A 19,412-nucleotide genomic window follows, 5' to 3' on the forward strand; every position below is an offset into this window, starting at 1 on the left:
TTGTTTCTTTTGAGTTAACAGGTTGTATATTTTTCTCTCAAATGCCAGAATAATTAACTAAAATGTGAGAATTCTAGAACTCTACAGGATCTGAACAAGTAAGATGGGCAGGAAACTCTGTACCTCAGTAGGTAGTTATGAGCATTGAATAAAATAATGTGTAAGGATGTTTGTTGTGGAAATCGGCTTAATCAGAGCTGGAGTTACCCCATTAAGATGACAGAGTATAAATCAGAGCTAAGAAAGAGTCAAAGGCTCCTCCCTCAATAATTCTAGGGTCATTGTTTCCACAAAGGGGCGAGGTCAAAGTCATGCTGAAAGAAGACCTATCATTTTTCATGATATCAGAATAGACTGTGGTTTTTGGTTTTGGTTTCTTTTGTTTTTATGGGAATATATCTATCCTTACCCTGGAGGTACCCACCCTTCTTAGGTAAACATGAAGATATCAGCTGAATCTCTTGATGACAGGAGATGAAACTCCAAACATCCATTTTTTTGCCTCATCCTCAGGACTCTGATCTAGCCCTGTCCTCATAAGTAAAACAGGACTGAGTCGGGTAGAACTTTTGTTAGCCTCAGGCTTTTGAATTTGTAAAAATTAAGTAGAGATGGAGGATCTTTATTGGGGAAGGGGTAGAGTTAGCTGAGAGACAAGATTAGACATTAGAGCAAAGAACTTGAAAAATGATTTTGTGGAAAAAAAAATAAAAGACTATTAGGGAAATATAGAGAATTCATTTGGAGCACTCTTCTTCAAGGATTATCTTTGCTAGTGAGAGATAAAGGAGTGTGTAAGCTGGACAAAGTGAACCTCTCCTCCTACTACCCTGTACTGCTGGTTTGAGACTTACCCTACCTGTCCCTTTATATGCTTCCGTCATAGCCCAGTAGATACTTGGCATGAGGAAGGAAGGTAAAGTGGTTCTCAGGGAAGAGAAGATATTAGCCTCCCAGTCACCTTGTCAACTCTTGTGGTAATATAACTGAGACAGCAAACATTCCCCTGTACTGCTGTAAGTTACCAAATGAAGCTCTTGTAAGTATTGGGATGATGACCCAGGACAGAGCCTCAGAATCTGGTAAGAGCAGCAGAGAAGTTGCTCTCAGGCAGGAGAGCAAATAAAATTGAGTTCTTTGACTACCTTCTATAGGTTAGCAACAAGTATCTTCTGTGACAGAAAAGGAAGATCTTGCTGCATTTGAGTTTCATTAAGTGTTCAGTAAATGTTAGGGCAATTAATGCTGTATCTTCATGGAATTAAGTTTGGGGATTTTAAGCATCAAAATCATGGGCTGAGAATAAACTTACACACACCAGCTGTCCCATTAAATTGAATCAGGATGGGGAGAGGCATTGTCCATGGAACATTTTACTTTCTTATCACCATAAAGAATACTTGTAAGAGGAGTTATACTCTAAAACATTTGATACTATTTCTACAAAGCTCATAAATATATTCAAAACTGAAATAATTGTCTTGTCTGCCGGTGGTCATTTATTTTTTTAGCCAAGTGACTCACATTGCTTGATCATTTTTGCATATGGTCAAAAAATTAAAAACCCAGTATAATATTTCCTTCTCTATTTGTAACACAGTTAGGGTATTTAGCTTTATAGGGAAAATGTCTACAAGATAACAAACATTGACTTTTCCTGTTTATTGCTTCGTTAATCATCCAGAGGGTTGGGACCAAAATGCCAAATGGGCTTTTTCAAATATCAAGCATTTACATGATGAGAAATTAAAATTTATATTCAAATGATTTGGAGTTGTGTTGAAAGCTAATGACCCCTAATAGTTATTTATTTCAAGTGGGAACTTAGAACTTAAAAATACTTTTATACATGTTTCCCCCTGGAGTTGAAGAGAGTACTACCTCCTTAGGTCACTATGGCCTTAATCTTAATAAAAATTGGGCATCTAGTGTCAAAGAAGGACCTCTAATACACTATAATATGTTAGAATCCCTTGTTGTTTAGGCAAGGACAGAGAGAATTAAAAAATATCAATTGAAATTCTGTTGGTTTTAAGTGTAACAGCTCAAGTAAACTATCCAATTCCCATACCTTGATGCGTAGGTTGGGAGATAGTGGGCCAACTGAGCTGACCAAGTTTGAAAAGATGAAAAAGGAAAATTTAGAGAGAGCATGGTTGGAAGACATACATCAGAAACTGGGCCAGGTAACGGCTAGGAACAAGAATCAATAGAAACAATACAAACTGAGGCAAGGACCTAAAAGGAGAGTTGCTGAGGACCAGGAAAGGGAGCATGGAGCAATAGGTGTGGGCAGATGGGAACTCTGGACAAATTTCTGAGATAATCATTGATGGAACTTTGCAGACTTTGAGCATCAATTTTTCAAAGGTAAAATTGTTTTCTTTAACAAATGAGAATCATTTGTACATCCATTCATCAGTTAATACCTTTATCTACCTATCTAATCTCTCTATCTAATGATCCTTCCATCCTTTCATCAATGTACCCTTTTATTTTTTCCTCCAACATTTCTTGAGTACCCATTTTGTGCAGAATTATTGTTTGCCATTATGTAGAGGAATGAAGAGAGTTAAACACAGCCCCTAAAGTATTATCTATGACCTATGATAATGGCTATGGCAGATTGAGCGTGAGGCTGCTCAATGGATGCTATTATCGATGGATAAGGTTCTTTCTTAGTGGTCCTTATGTAGAGGTTTCTCCTAAGTTTGCTTTCTCCCTCCTAAATTTAGGGTTGATCTTGAAAATGATTTCCTAAACTTGGTAATGGTAGTTTGATGGATGAGCCTAGAAAAGAGGCCATCAGTAGGCACACAAAACAAATGTTACAACTCAGTGTTAACTCAGAGAGAGTGCCTGCACTGTTGTGGGTGAAAAGGAGCTACATACTCAACCTGACATTATATGCACAAGGAGCCTTCTAAACTCGGAGAATGGAAGTAAGCACCTGGGATGGTCTAAACATAAAAATTTCTAACTGAAAGGGCATCCTGGCAGGTAGCCAAATCCTAGGCCTATAGCTTCCTTAACAAAGGTTAATCTTTACCTTAAGTGAGCCTGTCTATTGTCTTTTTGCATCTAAGATAATGTACCTTTGGAATGTCAGAGTAATCTCCATTTCCGGGCCCCTCAGGGCACAATCTCCCACCAGAGCACAGAAATCCTCATTGTTATCTTGTTCTCCCACATACCTTCTCCATGTGCTGTAAATGTTAATTATTAACTATCTAGTTCCCACCAATGTAAAGGTAGTATGTGTCTCTCTGTTTTATTTTTTTTAATTTTTAAAATTATTTATTTATTTGTTTGTTTGTTTATTTATTTTATTTTTAGAGAGAGGGGTAAGGAGAAAGAGAGGAAGAGAAACATCACTGTGTGGTTGCCTCTCACTCATGCCCCCAACTGGGGACCTGACCTGCAACCTAGTTATGTGCCCTGACTGGGAATCGAACCAGCGACACTTGGCTCGCAGGCTCTCTGTTTTATTTTTTATTCAATATTAGAAATTGACCCATCTTGCTTTCTTCCACCCCCCTTAATCTACCATCAGTGGATTTCACGTAAGCCTCCTTTTGTCTTTCCCTTTGATTCTAATGTACAAAATAAGCTGAAAAGCTGCCGTTTTTCAGAGCGTTTTTGCAACTTGTTGAGATTTTGCTTTCTGGCAATTGTTGTCAGCTTGGGTCAAATAAACTCAAAAATTTCTCTACTAGTTTGGACATTTGTTACGTCAACACTTTCCAAAACTGTATGGAAGAGAAGAAAGCAAGACTTTGATAATTTGGAGAAAGAGAAGAGAGGAAAGCAAACATAAAAGCTTGGAAAGGAAGCAACACTCTTAATATTGCTCTAGGTGGTTCCTTGTGAGTTGTGTTATATCAACTATCTTTTAAAACCAAATCATGTAACCAGTAGGGGAATCTGAAATAGCCAAGAACATGTAAAAGGCTTTTATTTTGTAGAAGACACAGATCTTGAGTAATTTAAACTTTGGCCAAGTGCCTATAAAAGCTCTGGATAACCAACAATAATAGCACATTTATCTCTAGGCTTGCTGCCCGTGTACAAAATGCTACATATACCTAGCTAGTCAGGGTGGGGATAAAGGCTTGTTACAAAAATCAGGGGGGTTTGGCTGTTACTATATTTTTCAAAGTGAGACTGTAAGGTTCAGGTAACACCCAAGTCAAAAATGCCATTCTCTCCCTCAGAATACAATAAAATACCTTTTGTGGACATTTTTAAAGCTGGTCATCAAAGAAGAAAAAGACACAGGACTAAAGAGTGTTCTAGAAAGTCAGTGAAGAAAAAAAGGTGTGTGCAACTTATATAGTTTGAGAGTCTTATAAATTCACTGTTAACATATAAAATTGAAGAAATGTGTAAATCATACAAAGTTTTGGGAGAAAAAGGTGCCCGCTAAAAGGCATGGCTTTGTATTGTTAAGGAGCGTCATTGAAAGTAAGTTTGAGCAATCTGTACTGTATTAACCCCCTTAGTGTGATAATGAAGTTCAACTCTTGTTAAAGAATCTGTTCAACATTGTAAGAATGCATCTGTGATGGCCAACCTCATACAGCAAAAGGTATATGGTCACACCTTAGTAAACCCAAGATTTGATTGATTAAAAGTAGTCACCAATTACTACACCATCTTAGCTATATAGTACAGGTTGATGTTTTAAAAATGTCAGTGAGTTTCTACCAAATGAGTGAATCATTTTTAATATACTGAATGGGCATTAACTAGTTAATAACTTAGGTTTCCAACAAGTTGTTTGAGTGAAATGACCCATTTTAACAAGTGACCTGACCAATTCAATGGATCTGTCTACAAAGCTTTGTTTTTATAAATGCGCCTTGATGTCTTAATTGAGCAACCTGACAAATCAAGTGGTCTCAAAAAATAAAAATAAAAAGGTCAAATTCATTGATTGATGGGACAAAGTTTTAATAGCTGGTTTCCTGGGTGACTTTTTCACATCTCAGCCGGTATGGGGGTGTTGTCACATGCAGTTTTAATGAATACTTATGCTGCTTATTTTATCACCACAGTGCCTAGAGAGACCAGAATAACCCCGAAGGCTACGGTGGTTATTTTCTAATCCCCCAAACAGAAATGCTTCTATTGCGATGAGTTCAGCCTTTGCTGTGCTCATTATTATAAAAGGGGAAAGGAAGAGAAACGGCAGTACAAGCTCTTGGGGGTCATGCTGCAAGGAGTCTGGTCATTACAGCCAGTCACCCCTGGGTTTGAATCCTTATTAGTCTCATCTTTAAAATAATACTCATCTGGTAGGGCTGTTGTGAGGGAAAATAAGGTTACAAAAATGATATGTATAAGTGCATGGGACGCAGTAGGTACTTTATAAATGTCAATATTAAGTTCCTGAAGTCCACATTCTCAGTTTTTGGACATAAAAGTTCAGAAGTCAGCAACTAGAGTGAGGCTTGGTTTCTGATTCTAAGTTCAGTGTTTTCCAGTACTTCTGGCTACTATTTTTTGGCCATGGTTAGGAAGCATGATGTAAAGGAAAGCTGGGTAAAAGATGATTAGGTAAATCTTAGTGGATCGCGTTTTGTAGTGGGTCTTGAATGATAGACAAGATTTTAAAAAGTGAAGCTAATGGAAGAAGGACTTTTTAGGTAGAAAATATAGCAACAAGTAGGGCATGGGTATAATAAAGCTTGAGCTCTCCTGGCAAACAGAAAAAGATAATACTATGATCCATCTGAAGAACCATTAAGCAGAAGCTCGGGGGCTCGATAGCTCTCTTAATGAATGAGGACTTACAGAGAGAACTCAGAAACCCTACCTCCTTGTGTACGTCTGAGATTTCCCAGGAATGTGGTTAATGGGCACAAGAGAGTCGTCTTCCCGTGGTTGCTGCAGAGGGACCTCTGTAAGTGGTTGACCTTCAGATGAGACATTGGCATCTAGAGACAATAAGACAGAGGGGTTAAATGCACAAGTTCTGGATTCAGAATGTGATGATTCAGACCCAGGCTTTTCCACATACCGTAGTCCCTCGCTATATCGCAGTTCACCTATCATGGCCTCACTGTATCGCGGGATTTAAAAAAATATTATATTTAATTATTTATCGCATTTTTTTTGCTATATCGCGGGATTTTGCGGTACTGTATACGTATGTTGTTAAAGTTACGTAGGTTTAAGAGTGTAGAATAAATGTAAGATTGCTACTTTGCGGGGGGGGGGGGGGTCTGGAATGTAATACCTGCGATAAGTGAGGGAATACTGTAGTAGATTTATGAACCTGGGCAAGCTATTTACCTCCACAAAGCTTTGTTTTCCTCATCTGTAGTTTTGAGATATAATAGTAGCCACCCCATAAGATTTTTGTAAGGACTAAAGTAAATGAAATAATCTATGGAAAGCGCTTTGTGTATTGCCTGGTACCTAATAAGCTTGTAAATGTTAGTTCTTCTCTTCTTCCTTTACCTTCTCCTTTCTTTATCTTCTTCCTAAATTTTATGTAATCTAAAATAAACATTTAAAACTATTTTTCTATTTATGAAAGTGAGATGGTCTTATAACTAATGGTGTGTCCTAGGTAAACTGGAGAATGTTATGTCTTGTTGATACATGATGTGTACACCCTACGATCGATGGTCCCTACCATGAGATAAAATTTAGAATTATTTTTATTATCACTGCTGATCTGACTGTATGAAGGATGCAAGTAGATACAGGAGGCTTCAGTGTAAATGTACATCATTCTGGAGCCTCAATTTCTTTTTTTCTTTTGAAATTGGGGTGGACAAAACCGAGTAAGTTAGCCAATTAGAAATTTTAAATGTTGTTTTTATATATAAACAAAGATGGATATATTAAAGAGGAGTGAAGATTTACCTGAATTTTTAAGGGAAAATTGTGGCACATCACAGAAATGCTGGATTTCTGCTCTCGGTGTTCACTATGCTCATCTGTTTGGAGTAATGGGACAGAGAACTCTGAGAAGCACTGTGGGAAGCAGTGGAGGGAAAACCAGACAAGGTCCCTGCCCTCATGGAGCTTAGAGCCTAACGGAAGACAGACATGCAAACGAAGAGCAGAGGTGGGGTGCTGTGGCTGCAATGCTCCTAATTGTTATAAGGAGCAATTGGGCAGAAAGGAGGGAGTGACTAGTTCTGTTGGAGGTGAAAGGGTGCCAGTCAGGAAATCTTCTTAGAGAAGGTGAACTAAAAGTAGGTTCTTGAATAAGGACATGGAGTTTGGGGAGATGACAGAGTATACTCAACAGGATGCTTGTGGCTTTTATCCTTTTTCCCAGGGGCTGAGATGCTCTACAAAGTATACGGGAAGATTCCGCTGAACTGTCAGAGGAACTAGAACTTGAGTTGACTGGGATCTCCTCTGCCAAGGTCCTCCAAGGATCATATGGGTGGCCTAGCTTCAGCAGGACAAATCTAGGTCAGCTTGGAGCATTTGACCTTTATTTAACCCACACGAAGAACTTTGTAACCCCTTCCAGACAGCAGAATCTGGGCTACAAGCAGAGAGTGTTTCTCAGATTTTGCTAATAAAATATAAACCCAAGCAACATCCTCTTCTTGGATTATAAAACATTTCTTTCCAGTCGCCTTTCAGTAGAACCGGTGGGCTATTCATCTGTGAAACTGCCATTTGAATGAAACTGTACATTCTTCTGTAGAGCTCCCTGCGCTGCATCCCAGACCTTCATTTTCTTGCCCCAGGGGGAGAGATACTCATCCTTTAGGAAGAACGATACAACATTGCTATCCTTACCCCTTGCAATTTCAAATTATCCCTGAAACAGCTGGTTTGGTGTAACTAATTCACAGTCCGCAGCTGGATGGCTGCAGAGAATTCTTCATTATTGAGTTCAGCAAGTGCCAGCAGTATTATTGAAGTGGTAATTGAATTCGGTAATCCCCCCCACCGTGGTCCACACAGCACAGCACACTGCCTGTAAGCACCATGCGGTGTGGTTAAGGTGGATATACTTCCCACAATAAAGAATCTTTAAGCTCAACAGCACACAGCCAAAAGGATATGCTGCTTTGATGATTTGACTTACGATATTGAGCATTTGGGAGTGAAACCAGTTCAGAAGCATGACAATGTAGACCTGCCTACAAGAAAATAGAGAGAAATCTCATGCTGCTCAGAATCTCCAGCAATAAAGCTCCAGCAAGAGCTTTATTGATAACCTCATCACGCACAGATCAGTATGTGAAATATTATTTCCTTGCGTAGTTAAAAATGTCCTTGTCTCATTGTTGAATCAAATCCTTGTCTGGTAAAAGAAAAGAAAAATCCCCAAATAACTTTCAATGAAGTGTGCCTTATCACTAAACCGCAATTACATAAATGCTTTCAAAATTTCACATTCACAGAATGATCTCAGTAATCTCACAACTTTGTAATGCTGTTTCTGAAAGAGAACATTTATAGTTTGGGAAAATAGCACAAAAATGAAAACTGTTGGAATTGTTTTCGTTGCTGAAAATATACTTGGCCTCAGCACTATGGTGCTGTAAAAGGGAGGAGCCTTGGCCTTGAGCTCATGCAGACCCTGAGTTTGAATCCCAGCTCCTTCATTTACTGTGTTCTTCATAGGCCATTAGAGTTTTTGAGTTTCTACACCTTTTCCTGTAAAAGAGGTAAATAATGTCTGCCTCTGAGCATGACATGCATAGAATAAGGGGCAGTGTTTGGCCCTACTGGATTCTTCTTATATTAACAATGGTCATTTGCAGGCCTACTATGTGCCTGACATAGTCAAGTGCTTATGAATGCATATTATCTTACAACAATAGGGGGTTGATACTTAAAATGACCCGCTTGTCCTGGTTTGGCAGGTCCTATCCTGATTTTACAGCAGAAATTCTTGAGTCCCATGGACCCTCTCAGCCCAGGACAAACTAAGGCAGTTGGTCACTCTATGAATATTACAGTCTCATCTTACACACATGCAAACTGAGGCTCAGAGGCTATGTGCAAAATGCCTAGTATCTCACAGCTGGGGAAGAATAGGCCCGGGATTCAGATCCAGGCTTGAAAAGCTCCCAAGCCTATACTATTTACGCAGCCTCAGTTCTGCTCAGCAAACACTGCTCTCCTCGCTCTTACTGGGACGTTCTGATCTTAGCAAATGTTTGTAGATCAGATTTTTTCAACCGACTTTAACTGTAATTTCAGGAATGCGCGTGTACACATTTGTATGTATGTTAAAGAGTGAGATTGTTCTCCAAGTGATAGTTATAATGGAAATCATAGTGATGATGTTGACGAAATGATAGTTTAAAAGCCTAACATTCATTTCACAGAACGTCCTATCTTTTGTCAAGGCACAGTCCCTTTATCCTTCCCCGTAGTCATCTGTTCATTCATTCAACAGGTATATAGTGAAATCCTACTGTGTGCCAGGTACTGGGACAGATACAATGAAGGCCAAAATGCTGCTCTCAAGATGCTTAGTGTATTGGGGTTGAAAGGAGCGATTCTAACTTAGTGTGAGAAGTATAATATAGAAGCCAGCCCTGCATGTTTGAGCCCTCTCCCACCTCCCCTCACCTACGGACCCAGCACACAGATTCTTTAAGGAAGCTCCAGGCTTGTTCCTGACACTGTTTTTTTTGCTGTTAACCTCTGCCTGGAAATTCTTAATATTAATCCTTCAGATCCAAGATGAAATATTACTTCTTTAGAAAGAACCTTTTTGACCACCTTGAGTTAAATTAGTTACCTAGAAATTCTCTGTGAGATTGCCCCATTTTAATGATCTTCCTAGAGTTTATTTATCACTATTTGATATTTCTCTTGTTTGATTTTTTTTTTTCTTTTTTTTTTGTTTTTTGTTTATAGCTTCTTGCTTTCCTTGGCCAACAGAGTGTAGATTCCAGGGAGAAGAGGTAACTTATTTATTTTATTGTGTGTGTTATTTTCTTCATGGCTGTATTCCCAGGACCTAAAACAATGCTAGACTCGCAGGAGCTGTCAGTAAACGTTTTTTGAATGAACACAATGATGACTGAATTAATAAATGTGTTGGATGCTGGAAGGAGCAGCCGATTCAGCATGAGTGAACACAGGTGTGAGGGGAACTGTGCTCGAAGGCATTTGTGAATTCAGCCTTACTTTTTTCCCCTGGCTATAAAGGTAGTATTATTCTCAGTTATAAAATTTGCAAGAAATCACAAAAAAGGGGAAAAAATAAGACATAATCACAAACAATTACAAATAATAGTTTGTTGCAGTTCTCTTTTCATTCATGTTCATAAGATACTTTTAAAAAAAACCAAATCACACTTTTCTTGGTTCTTACCTTTTGGGGGGGTACATAGGTTCTGATATTTTCATTTTAAAGCTTGCTTTGTTCTTTATAATAATGGATATTCTAAGGTTTATGTAATCAATCTATATTGCTGGATCTTTGAATGTTCCCATCTGGTCATTACTGAAAATATGGGGCAACCTTGCAGATAATCTAGCATGTATGGACCCATGTGGTAGCTGAATGTAGAATCCAAGTACTTTGATCTGAGCTCTAGATCCACCAGTTTCTTTTAACCATTTATTTTTATTTTCATTTTATTAAAATTATTTATTGTATTATTTCCATTGCCATTTAGTTCCCTTATACTCCCTTCCCTGCTAACCACTTATTTTTAAAATTTTAAATATTTTCTCAACTGTATTATGGGGAGGAGAGATTACTTTGTGAGGCTATAGTACAAAATAAATAATATAATGAAGTTCAAGTTCTCAGCACAAAGTATGTGATACGTGTTAGCGCCCTTGGTAACTTCCTTTGATGTCCAATTGGCTTTCCAATCTATCTTAAAGGGCAAATAGAAACTAGCTGAAGAGATAGCTGGGAAGGAAGCTGAGACAGAGGAAGTGAAGTCAGGAAGAGGGAAAGTTTTTAAAAATGATGAAAGGATAAGTGTAGACCCTCAGCATCAGCCAGAAGCTAAAAAGCATATAGCTTATGTTAACTCTGACTCCGATGGCAGCCCTGCTCACATTGCCACCAGAAATGTGATTTGTTGGGGCACAGAGCAAGGGCAGGTGGAACAAAATAATGCTGGTGTCTTAGGCTGGGTAATTGGCAGAATGGAGAGCCCTTTAGCTGAATACAGGAGCCAGAGAGGTGAGTTTGGATTGGTCCAACAAGAAATTCGATTTTTAATATATAGAAGTGTATAGCAGAATGTCCAGGAAAAAAACAAAAAAACAAAAAAACAGGGCTTGAGTTGTTGGTTTGAGTAAACACTGTGGGGAATATTTAAGACGTTGGCAGTAGAGATCACCTAACTTGGGAAGAATTGTCTTTTGTTTCCCTTGGGATAAGAAGTTATAAGTTCATCTAAATATATACACTGTGCTTGGTGTCTAATTTAATTTGCAAATTTTAATTTCATTTATGTTTGTATTTTCAATAAACAACTTACAAGCACAAAGCGTAGTCACACATTGATAAAATCATGTTTATTTAGTGTTGTCTGACAAGTAGAGAAAGTAAAAAGAATATTTAAAAATGTATAATTTATATTTCTATAAATACTTTAAAGGAGAAAAGTTGAACACATACAATGACATTAGGAGAATGTATACATTGAAATTTGCAGCCCATCTTATAGTTTGACAAATTAGATACACATGTGTACATACACACATATCTTGTTTGTGAGTTTGCAAGACTAGTGCCCAAGGATAAGTTATGGGCAGGTCTATAATAAATTCTAAGCTCCCATAAAACTTGTGTGATTATGTCCTCCCACTCATGTCGGTTTTGTTCTTTTGAAAAATGTTACTCTATCTTAAAGTCATCAAAAAAGACAGCTATCACTGACCTCATTTGAAAGTCGTATATGGTTGTAATCAGGGGCTTTGGGCCTCGGTTTACTCATCAGGGAGATGAGAGGATCTCTGCTGACATGCTCTGCTTCTTCTGAATTAAAACACTAGTGAGCCCAGCAATCTGCAGGCGTATGGGGGCTGGCAGTGTCTGGTCATTGTCATCTCTGTATGATGGGGAGTTTTCTGTGCAGCATCTTTCTATTGGAAAGGAGTCAATTTGCCTGAAGGGAAGTAAGTTTATGACACTAGTCCGTTCTATTTATTGTGACATTGTGCTACTGTAGATACAGTTCTTTTTCCTAGTATACAACTAACAAGAAAACTAATAGACTCTGGATTTCAACTTGAAGACCTTTGTGTTTCCTTGGACCTTGGACTTAGAAGTTCAGAGCTGAGCTCCTCCAAAAGAGCTCTAGAGTTCCCTCAAGTCAAACCTCAATATATGGTGAAATATTTGTATGATGACATGATCGCTATGATCCTGGACTTCATTGTGTCCTTCATTACAGTGGCATTTTCTTGAAATTGCACTAATATATAACAAAATAAGATAAGTGTAATGTGATACAGTCTATAGAGTAAAACCTATATCTGATTTCTTAAATTTATAGAAATTTTCATGTGCAGTAAACACTATAGAATAGTAAGTCATTCCTAAGCACTATCCTGAGCTTACCTCGATTCCAAGTTTATAGTTAATCATATCTTTCATTAAAAAAAAACAGCTATAATTGACCTGTTCTGACCACAGAAAATACATTAGACTCAGAGGTGAAATCACAATTCTCATGATTTTTTTCATCTACTTCGGATGACGGGTTACCCAGTAGCCTCTGAAGGTGTGCTTCTTCCTCCAAGGACCCAGGTTACATTTTCCCTCTGCTGGTGTCAGGCTGTAGTTCTTGGAGGAAAGCCTCATTGTTGTGGGGACAGTTGTTGTGACAGGTGCAGGTCCCGATGACCATCACTGGTTTCTTGATGATCTGCCCTGGGGCGCACCGGAACTCCACCTGGATGGTCTTGGTGTTGTGGGGGGTGCAGCAGCGGCCGTCACTGCAGACACCACAGTACCTGGGCTTGTAGGTGTGCAGGCTCGTGCAGTTCTTGAACTGCAGGTGGATGGCTTCGAGGGACTTTGTGGTACGGAGACACTTTTTTCCCTTCTAAGAAAGAAGAAAGGGCGTGATGCATGGATGGCCACTGTTCTTCCCAGGGACCATTTCAGGGGTGTGGAATAACTTGCTAGTGGCCTGCCCAGTAGCCATTGTTCTTTCTTCTTTGCTAACAGAACATTAATTTTTTTTTAGTAATGTGATCAGCTAAAAGGATTTGCTAACCCCAGAATATCTGGGAGCTTGGGGCGGCCTTGTGACAAAGTTCTGGCCAATGATACATAAGCCAATTAATTCTGGGAAGTCCTTTGCTCTTTAGACAGGTACAGTTCTGTATCACTTCCTGCGTTCATTTCCCTTTTTGCCTAGAAAGTGGAAACCACGCTTAATCACGCAGAGCCATCTTTTGATCTTGATGGTGAACGTGAGGGTGAAAGCATATGTGTGATAAAGAAACCTATGTTTTCAAGCCACTGTAATAGGGTTTGGTGTTGTTTTTAACCAAATACATTCTTTAGGTGTGATAAAGAGAAAGAGAAGAAGTCTGGCATCATCGCAAGCCTACTAATGTTCAAATATTTTTTAATTATTAACTTATGTAAGCTTATCAACAACATTCACTCATACAAGGAACAGTTGTTAATGTAGAAAACAATTGCCCAAGTTTTATAGATAAACAAATGAAATCTCATGGGCTAAAGTGATCAGAAAACATCTAGTAATTGAAGTTGCCTGACGCAATGTCCATTTCTCCTACTGTATTATGTAACCTTATGAAAGTCCAAAACAATGAGATTTAAAGTTATTTTTCATGAAGGCAAAGTAAGTGAAGAATTTGTTGACTATTCCATTAGTAATGGTTTAGGAGAAACCCCAATATTGATAATTCAGCAAGGAATTGATGATAGGGTTATTTCCCACTTAGATTTCTTTACCTGTCAATGTGCCACAATTCTCCGCTGCTCTTGAACTTCCTAGGCACAGCCCACAGCCTGTGGGGCGAGGAGACTCAGAGTTCTCTGAAATGAGTGGCTCTCAAACTTTATTGTGCATCGAAGTCATCTGGAGGTGTTGCTAAAACCCAAATTGTTGGGCCTTGCTCCCAGAGTTTCTGATTCAGTAGGTCTGATGTAGGCCCCAATAATTTACATTCTAACAGGTTCTTAGATGCTGCTGCAGGCTTGGGGACCACACTTGGAGAAGCGCTATCTCCCAGGGGAGAATCGCTTGTTAAGGAAGTAATGATGATTATGCTATGATTTTCCTAGATGCCAATTAAATTTCTAGAATATTTATGAAGGATGGTGCATACCATAAATAAATATTTTAAATACAATATCTTTCAGTGTTAAACTAGGTGCAAGAAAAAAAAAATTTTTGGTAAAGAAACAATAATAAGCAATATTTTAGAGGCATGACAAGGAAAACCTGATTTAAGTAAGAAGTTACTGTGTCCTTGATAATATTTAAGGACTTCTTGTTTCTTCCCTTTTCATATTTAATATTTAGTGTATATTCTTGCCAACACCCACAAAAAAGTACAAGGCCAGGAACATCCCTTTCTGTGTGTGTATACATGTATGTATATATATATGTAGGCATGTGTGAGAGAGAGAGACAGAAGGAGAGAGACTGCTTTGTGAACCTGCATGACCATGTTACAGGTATGTTAGAATTCCCTTAAGTGTATAATATTAGGGACAAGGTATTTCTAGGTGTTCTTTCTAAATTGGTGAAAGAAACAAAGTTAGGATGGACCTCAAAAAGTCATATAGCTCAGCAGCCACATAATGAATGCAATTACTAGAGACTCTTATTTTAGCAATAAATAGAAATTTTAAGTAATGATGCCAAATATTAACAGAACAATCTGTGTCTACCACTTTGCCAGTTCATTCTCTTTCATCCTCATAAGACCTTTGAGGTAGGTACTCTCAATGACCCCATTATGCGTGGAACAGAATTGAGGCTTGGAAGTCAAGGAAACTGCCGAAGACCCTACGGCTGGTTCGTGTGGGAAGCTGGGATTTAAAGCCAGAGTCGCACCCTTCAGCATCAGATGACACATTGCCTCAGGGCAGAAATGTGTAAATCTTTCATTGGTAGGGACCGTTTTATTTTGGCCTTAAGTTTGTACAAGGGTTCATATAGTAGTTTAATTTGGGGGCATTGCCTTTATCTAGGGTTCTAGTAACAAGGCCTGTGATGTCATCAGGAACCAGTCCAAGCTTCTGATCTGCATGCCTTCTACTCAGCGTTAACACACTGGAAAGAAATGTGTTATTTTATTTGGCAAATATAGCCTTATGCTGGCAAGTATACTAGTCCCACTAAGCTTTTAAAACATTGAAAATAATTCCCAGACAGCCATTCATTTGTTCATCAACAACGTTTTATCAAGTCCACCCTACGGATAAGGTAGGATGTTGGGGACTGAGGGCTGAGTAAGGCAGATATAATTCCTACTCTGTTGCTCGCTACAGATTGAACCTAAGGGTGAAGGAGACTGAGGTCAGAAATGACCTCTCTAGACACTTAACTTCGGGTGGTGAACACATAATATAATATACAGATGATATATTATAAAATTGTACACCTGAAACCTATATAATTTTACTAACCAATGCCACTCCAATAAAATTTAATTAAAAAGAAGAAAAAAAGAAATGACCTCTCTAAAATCAACTACACTTGGCAACTGAATAGCCAGTTTCTTCCAGAAATGGAGTGAGATTTGCCATACTCTTCTCAACTGGGGACATGCAGATAATAGGTCGGCCTCTCCCTCTTTACCGGTGAGCCTCTATGAGTTGCTTGGGATATTTCAATACATTAAAGAGGGGAAGAAGAAAAAAAGAAGGTAAACTTACTCCCTTCAAGAACTTCTCTGCCTTTTCTCTGAGGTTAACCCCCAGCTGGGAGTTACTATTCAACTAGTATCGCAGGGATTTTCCAAAGCCTGGGCCCCCAGCGAGGCCAAGCCGCCTCCTCTGTAATGGGAGGCTTCCCCCAGGCTCCTACCTTATCTGCCGGTTGCCTGTGCTCTTGGTCACAGGGCCGCACCATACAGAGCCGGGTCCGCTTCACCATCTCACACTGTGGATTCCTGTTGGTGACCTGGGTGGAGAAGCCCATGCCACAGCTCTTGGAACAAGCACTCCACTCTGTGGTCTGTTCAATGCAGTTGGTACCTGAGTCAGAGACTGCGACTCCTAGCGTGGTTTCTGTCCTGTAGGCTATGGTAAGAAAGACAACTAGGTGGAGTGAAATGTGGGGATCACAAAGGAAGGGGTCCATCATCACTAGAAAGAAGTCCCCAGCCAATTCTGTACCTCCTAAAACTCAGGTGTTCTCAGGGACAGAAGGGATCTCTGTGTTTGTAAACCCCTAACAGGTTGCACAGTGCTTGGCGCATTGTAGGCCTTCAGGGAAATTTTGTGGAATGACTGTTTAACTTGTCCTTAGGAGCTTAGGATAACCTGTCTTTAAGAAGCTTAGAAATTTTTAAGAATATAGACTAGTTTAGCACCAACAACCATTCCATAAACTATAGTGTTTTCAATAGGTGGTTTTGTACAGAAAAAGAATCATGATAACGTTTTAATTGAATGCATAAATAGAACCAACCAACTCAAAATAGTGATGAAAGCAATACTTTGCCTCAGAGAGCTGGAACTGCTGGTTATGGGATACAGACACTTGAACTTTGATCACAAAAAGTTCTGTCTCAACACTTAGTATCATGACTTGGGGCACATCTCCCCTACAGGCAGTTTTCCACGGCTAATAAGAAATAGGTAGAGCTCTGCATACCACCAGTGTATATAATCTGGCTTATTATTGGCTTCTAAAGTATTCTAAACTGACTCTTGAGTACCCCTGCCCCCCAAAATATTTCTTTTATAAGGTGAAACAAACAAAAAAGCAAAAAAGCAAAACAAAGATCCTGAAGTGTCACTTGACCTTTCCTACAGCATCTGGAAAAGTGACATTGCTCTGTGACACCTGTCCAACAATGAGTAGCATTCGTTAGGGGGGCTGGCCTTGAGAGTGCACAGGTACAGAATCCACAAAAGAAAGAGTGATTTTCTTTTTACTTTTATCTTTCTAATGTGAGTAAAGGTGAAGTGGAATGGATGAAAATATAAATAATGGTCATGCAATAAGACAAAATTAGTCCCATTGCTGAAAAGAATCACTGAATTCGGCAGGTTCTCTTTAGGATAGATTGTGTGTACTTGTGTCGCTTGGCTAGGATTCAAACCCATGATGAGTTGGTCTCTGGAATCCACAGCTGAATGGCCAGAAATGGAGGCCAGTTTCTCACTGCAAATCCACAAGAGCACTCGTGTGCTTCCTGCCCACATTTACCCTGCGCTGTGATCACCTGCGGCTGCGCTGTTTCTCACCTGGAAGGGCATGCAGGTCCCCTAATGCCTCTGTGTCATTTGCGTCACAGATCCACTTTTCACAGCACTCCCCGGGCACTTCAACTTTTCTTGGAACCGGGCAGTCAGGTTGGGGTAGTAGCAGGTCCTCGTCACAGCGAGGCACACAGCCAATCTGTCCGTCTTGACAGGTGCACTGGTACTTGCAACTGGGCTGAAAGGTCTCTCCACTTTGGTAAATGACCCCATCAAACACACAGTTATCTCCCTCTATCGCTAGAATATGGGGGAAGCAGGGCAGAGAGGGGAGGGGAGACAAAAACAGAAACATAATGCCTTCAGGAAGCTACTTAAGATTGGCAGCACCTGTTCCAAGGCCCAAGTTATTCTTTTTCTGGTGAGAGAGTCTGGTTTCTTATCTATCTCCCGTAGAGAGATATCCTCATGGAGGCCTCCCAGAGCAAGAAGGAACATACGAGACCATCCAGTCCTGCCACTCATTTTATGAATGAGAAAAGAGGTGTACAACTGAGAAATGACCTTCCTAAGGTCCCATAGCTACGTTCTCTATGATAAAGTTATTTTGCAAGAAACTCCTAAGATTCTCCTAATCCAGAGGCTTAGAATTAAAAAGAAAACAAACAAACATAGTCTCCAAATAGGTTAACTGGTCAAATTGGGCAGAGAGTTAGAAGTTCTTGGCATTCTAGCACACAAAAAAATCATTGCTAGCTCAGAGAAGAAAGTAAAAGGCTATTCCAAGCCTCTCATCCAGGGAGGCAGGGCCAGCCTCCAACTGAATGGTGCGCCATGTGGAAAACTGATGCCCAATTAGTTAAGTTTCACCAGCCTGCACTGGCTGGTTGCCTGCACTTTATTTTATTCACAGCCTAGACGGGTTACATAGTCATCTCAGGAGACTACGGGAGCCTGTGGCTCAAACAGGACAATTAGAAGTGTGAAAATACACCTGTTGGGCTGCAGTCCGGTGAGGCGTGAGCCCATGAGCAAGCCCAAGCTTCCATCACCCCAAGCGCCCCCCTGGAAATGTCTGAAGGAAATGACTTCCCTGGCCCTGAACTCTGCTCTGCTCCCCATCTTGAGTCTTCTCTAGGGAGGCCAGTGATTGAATGCTTCTCACCTCTGGTTTTGGGGCGCTCCCCCAAACCCCAAGCTCCCCCCACACCATGTCTGGCATACAGTTGAGTGCCCCCTAACCATCACCTGCGGCAGCCTCATTATTGTTATTACTTGAGCATCACTCTCTGGGAAGGGGGTGGGAGAGGAGAGGAAAGGGGACCGCTCCAGCCAGCAGCGGGAAAGAGGTCTAGTGGCGGGAGGGCACAGGATTACCCATGCAGATTCCAGTCCGGGCGCTGGGGTCCGCTCTGCGGTCGCAGAAGAGACCGCGGCTCTCCTCGCAAGGCTCCATCTCTGAGCAGCTGTCGCCGCGCTGGCGGGCACACACCAGACAGCACGAGCAGTCGTCCAGCACCGCTCTCACCCCGGGGGCGCAGGTCGGCGGCGGCGTGGGGCACCGGGCTGGGCATGGGTTGGGGCAGCGTTGAGTCGCAGCGACCTAGGGGCGGGAGAGACAGGCAGGGGAAACCTTTCAGCAGGATCAGTCGAAGGCTGAGTAACCCGGGGTCCCAGCAGGGGCCGCCAGCGAAGGCAAAGTAACCAGGGGCACCTAAGAGGTGCACCACTTACCTGTCCCAGGAGGTGGAGGAGCAGGAAAGCCAGGCGAAGGCACTGCTTGGGCAGATGTAGACTCATGCTTAGTCCACTCTGCATGTTCAGGCTTTTTCCTCCCGCTTCTACAAAGCGCGACTTTCTACGCTGTGGATTGGCTCAGCTCGCCTCCTTCCAGCCCCGGAGATCGCCTCCCTTACCCGGCGCCACCGGCGCAGGTTTTATAGTGCGCTCCAGGGTCGCGCACAAGCCGGTTGGCTGCAGCGCTGGGAGGAGGGGGGGTCGGCTGGGTGGGGAATGGAATGAACCCCGGGGTTGCCATGGCAATTGGCCGTGGGTGCTGCTCTCCTTAGGGCGCGGCACCAGG

General features: G+C 40.8%; 1 protein-coding gene across 1 annotated transcript; it reads right to left on the minus strand.

The window, feature by feature from the left end:
- Positions 1 to 11,791: 11,791 nt before the first annotated feature.
- Positions 11,792 to 19,298, minus strand: CCN3 (cellular communication network factor 3). The gene is made up of 5 exons (XM_090282742.1): positions 19,064 to 19,298; positions 18,707 to 18,932; positions 17,375 to 17,629; positions 15,987 to 16,201; positions 11,792 to 13,016 (listed from the first exon to the last, which is right to left on the minus strand). The coding sequence occupies exons 1-5, from the start codon at positions 19,145 to 19,147 to the stop codon at positions 12,720 to 12,722; spliced, it is 1,077 nt and encodes a 358-aa protein (XP_090138868.1). The 5' UTR covers positions 19,148 to 19,298; the 3' UTR covers positions 11,792 to 12,719.
- Between the last annotated feature and the right edge of the window lie 114 nt (positions 19,299 to 19,412).

The sequence above is a fragment of the Furipterus horrens genome, unplaced genomic scaffold (genome assembly GCF_987537825.1).
Source record: "Furipterus horrens unplaced genomic scaffold, mFurHor1.1.pri manual_scaffold_7, whole genome shotgun sequence".
NCBI classification, from domain to species: domain Eukaryota; kingdom Metazoa; phylum Chordata; class Mammalia; order Chiroptera; family Furipteridae; genus Furipterus; species Furipterus horrens.

Excerpts from the sequence above, each read along its gene's own strand:
- CCN3 (XM_090282742.1), bottom strand. The coding sequence starts at position 19,147 with ATGCAGAGTGGACTAAGCATGAGTCTACATCTGCCCAAGCAGTGCCTT. Across the intron at positions 18,933-19,063 it reads TCCTCCACCTCCTGGGACAG|GTCGCTGCGACTCAACGCTG; the intron begins GTAAGTGGTGCA and ends TCCCGCCCCTAG. Across the intron at positions 13,017-15,986 it reads ACAGGCAACCGGCAGATAAG|AAGGGAAAAAAGTGTCTCCG; the intron begins GTAGGAGCCTGG and ends CTTCTTTCTTAG.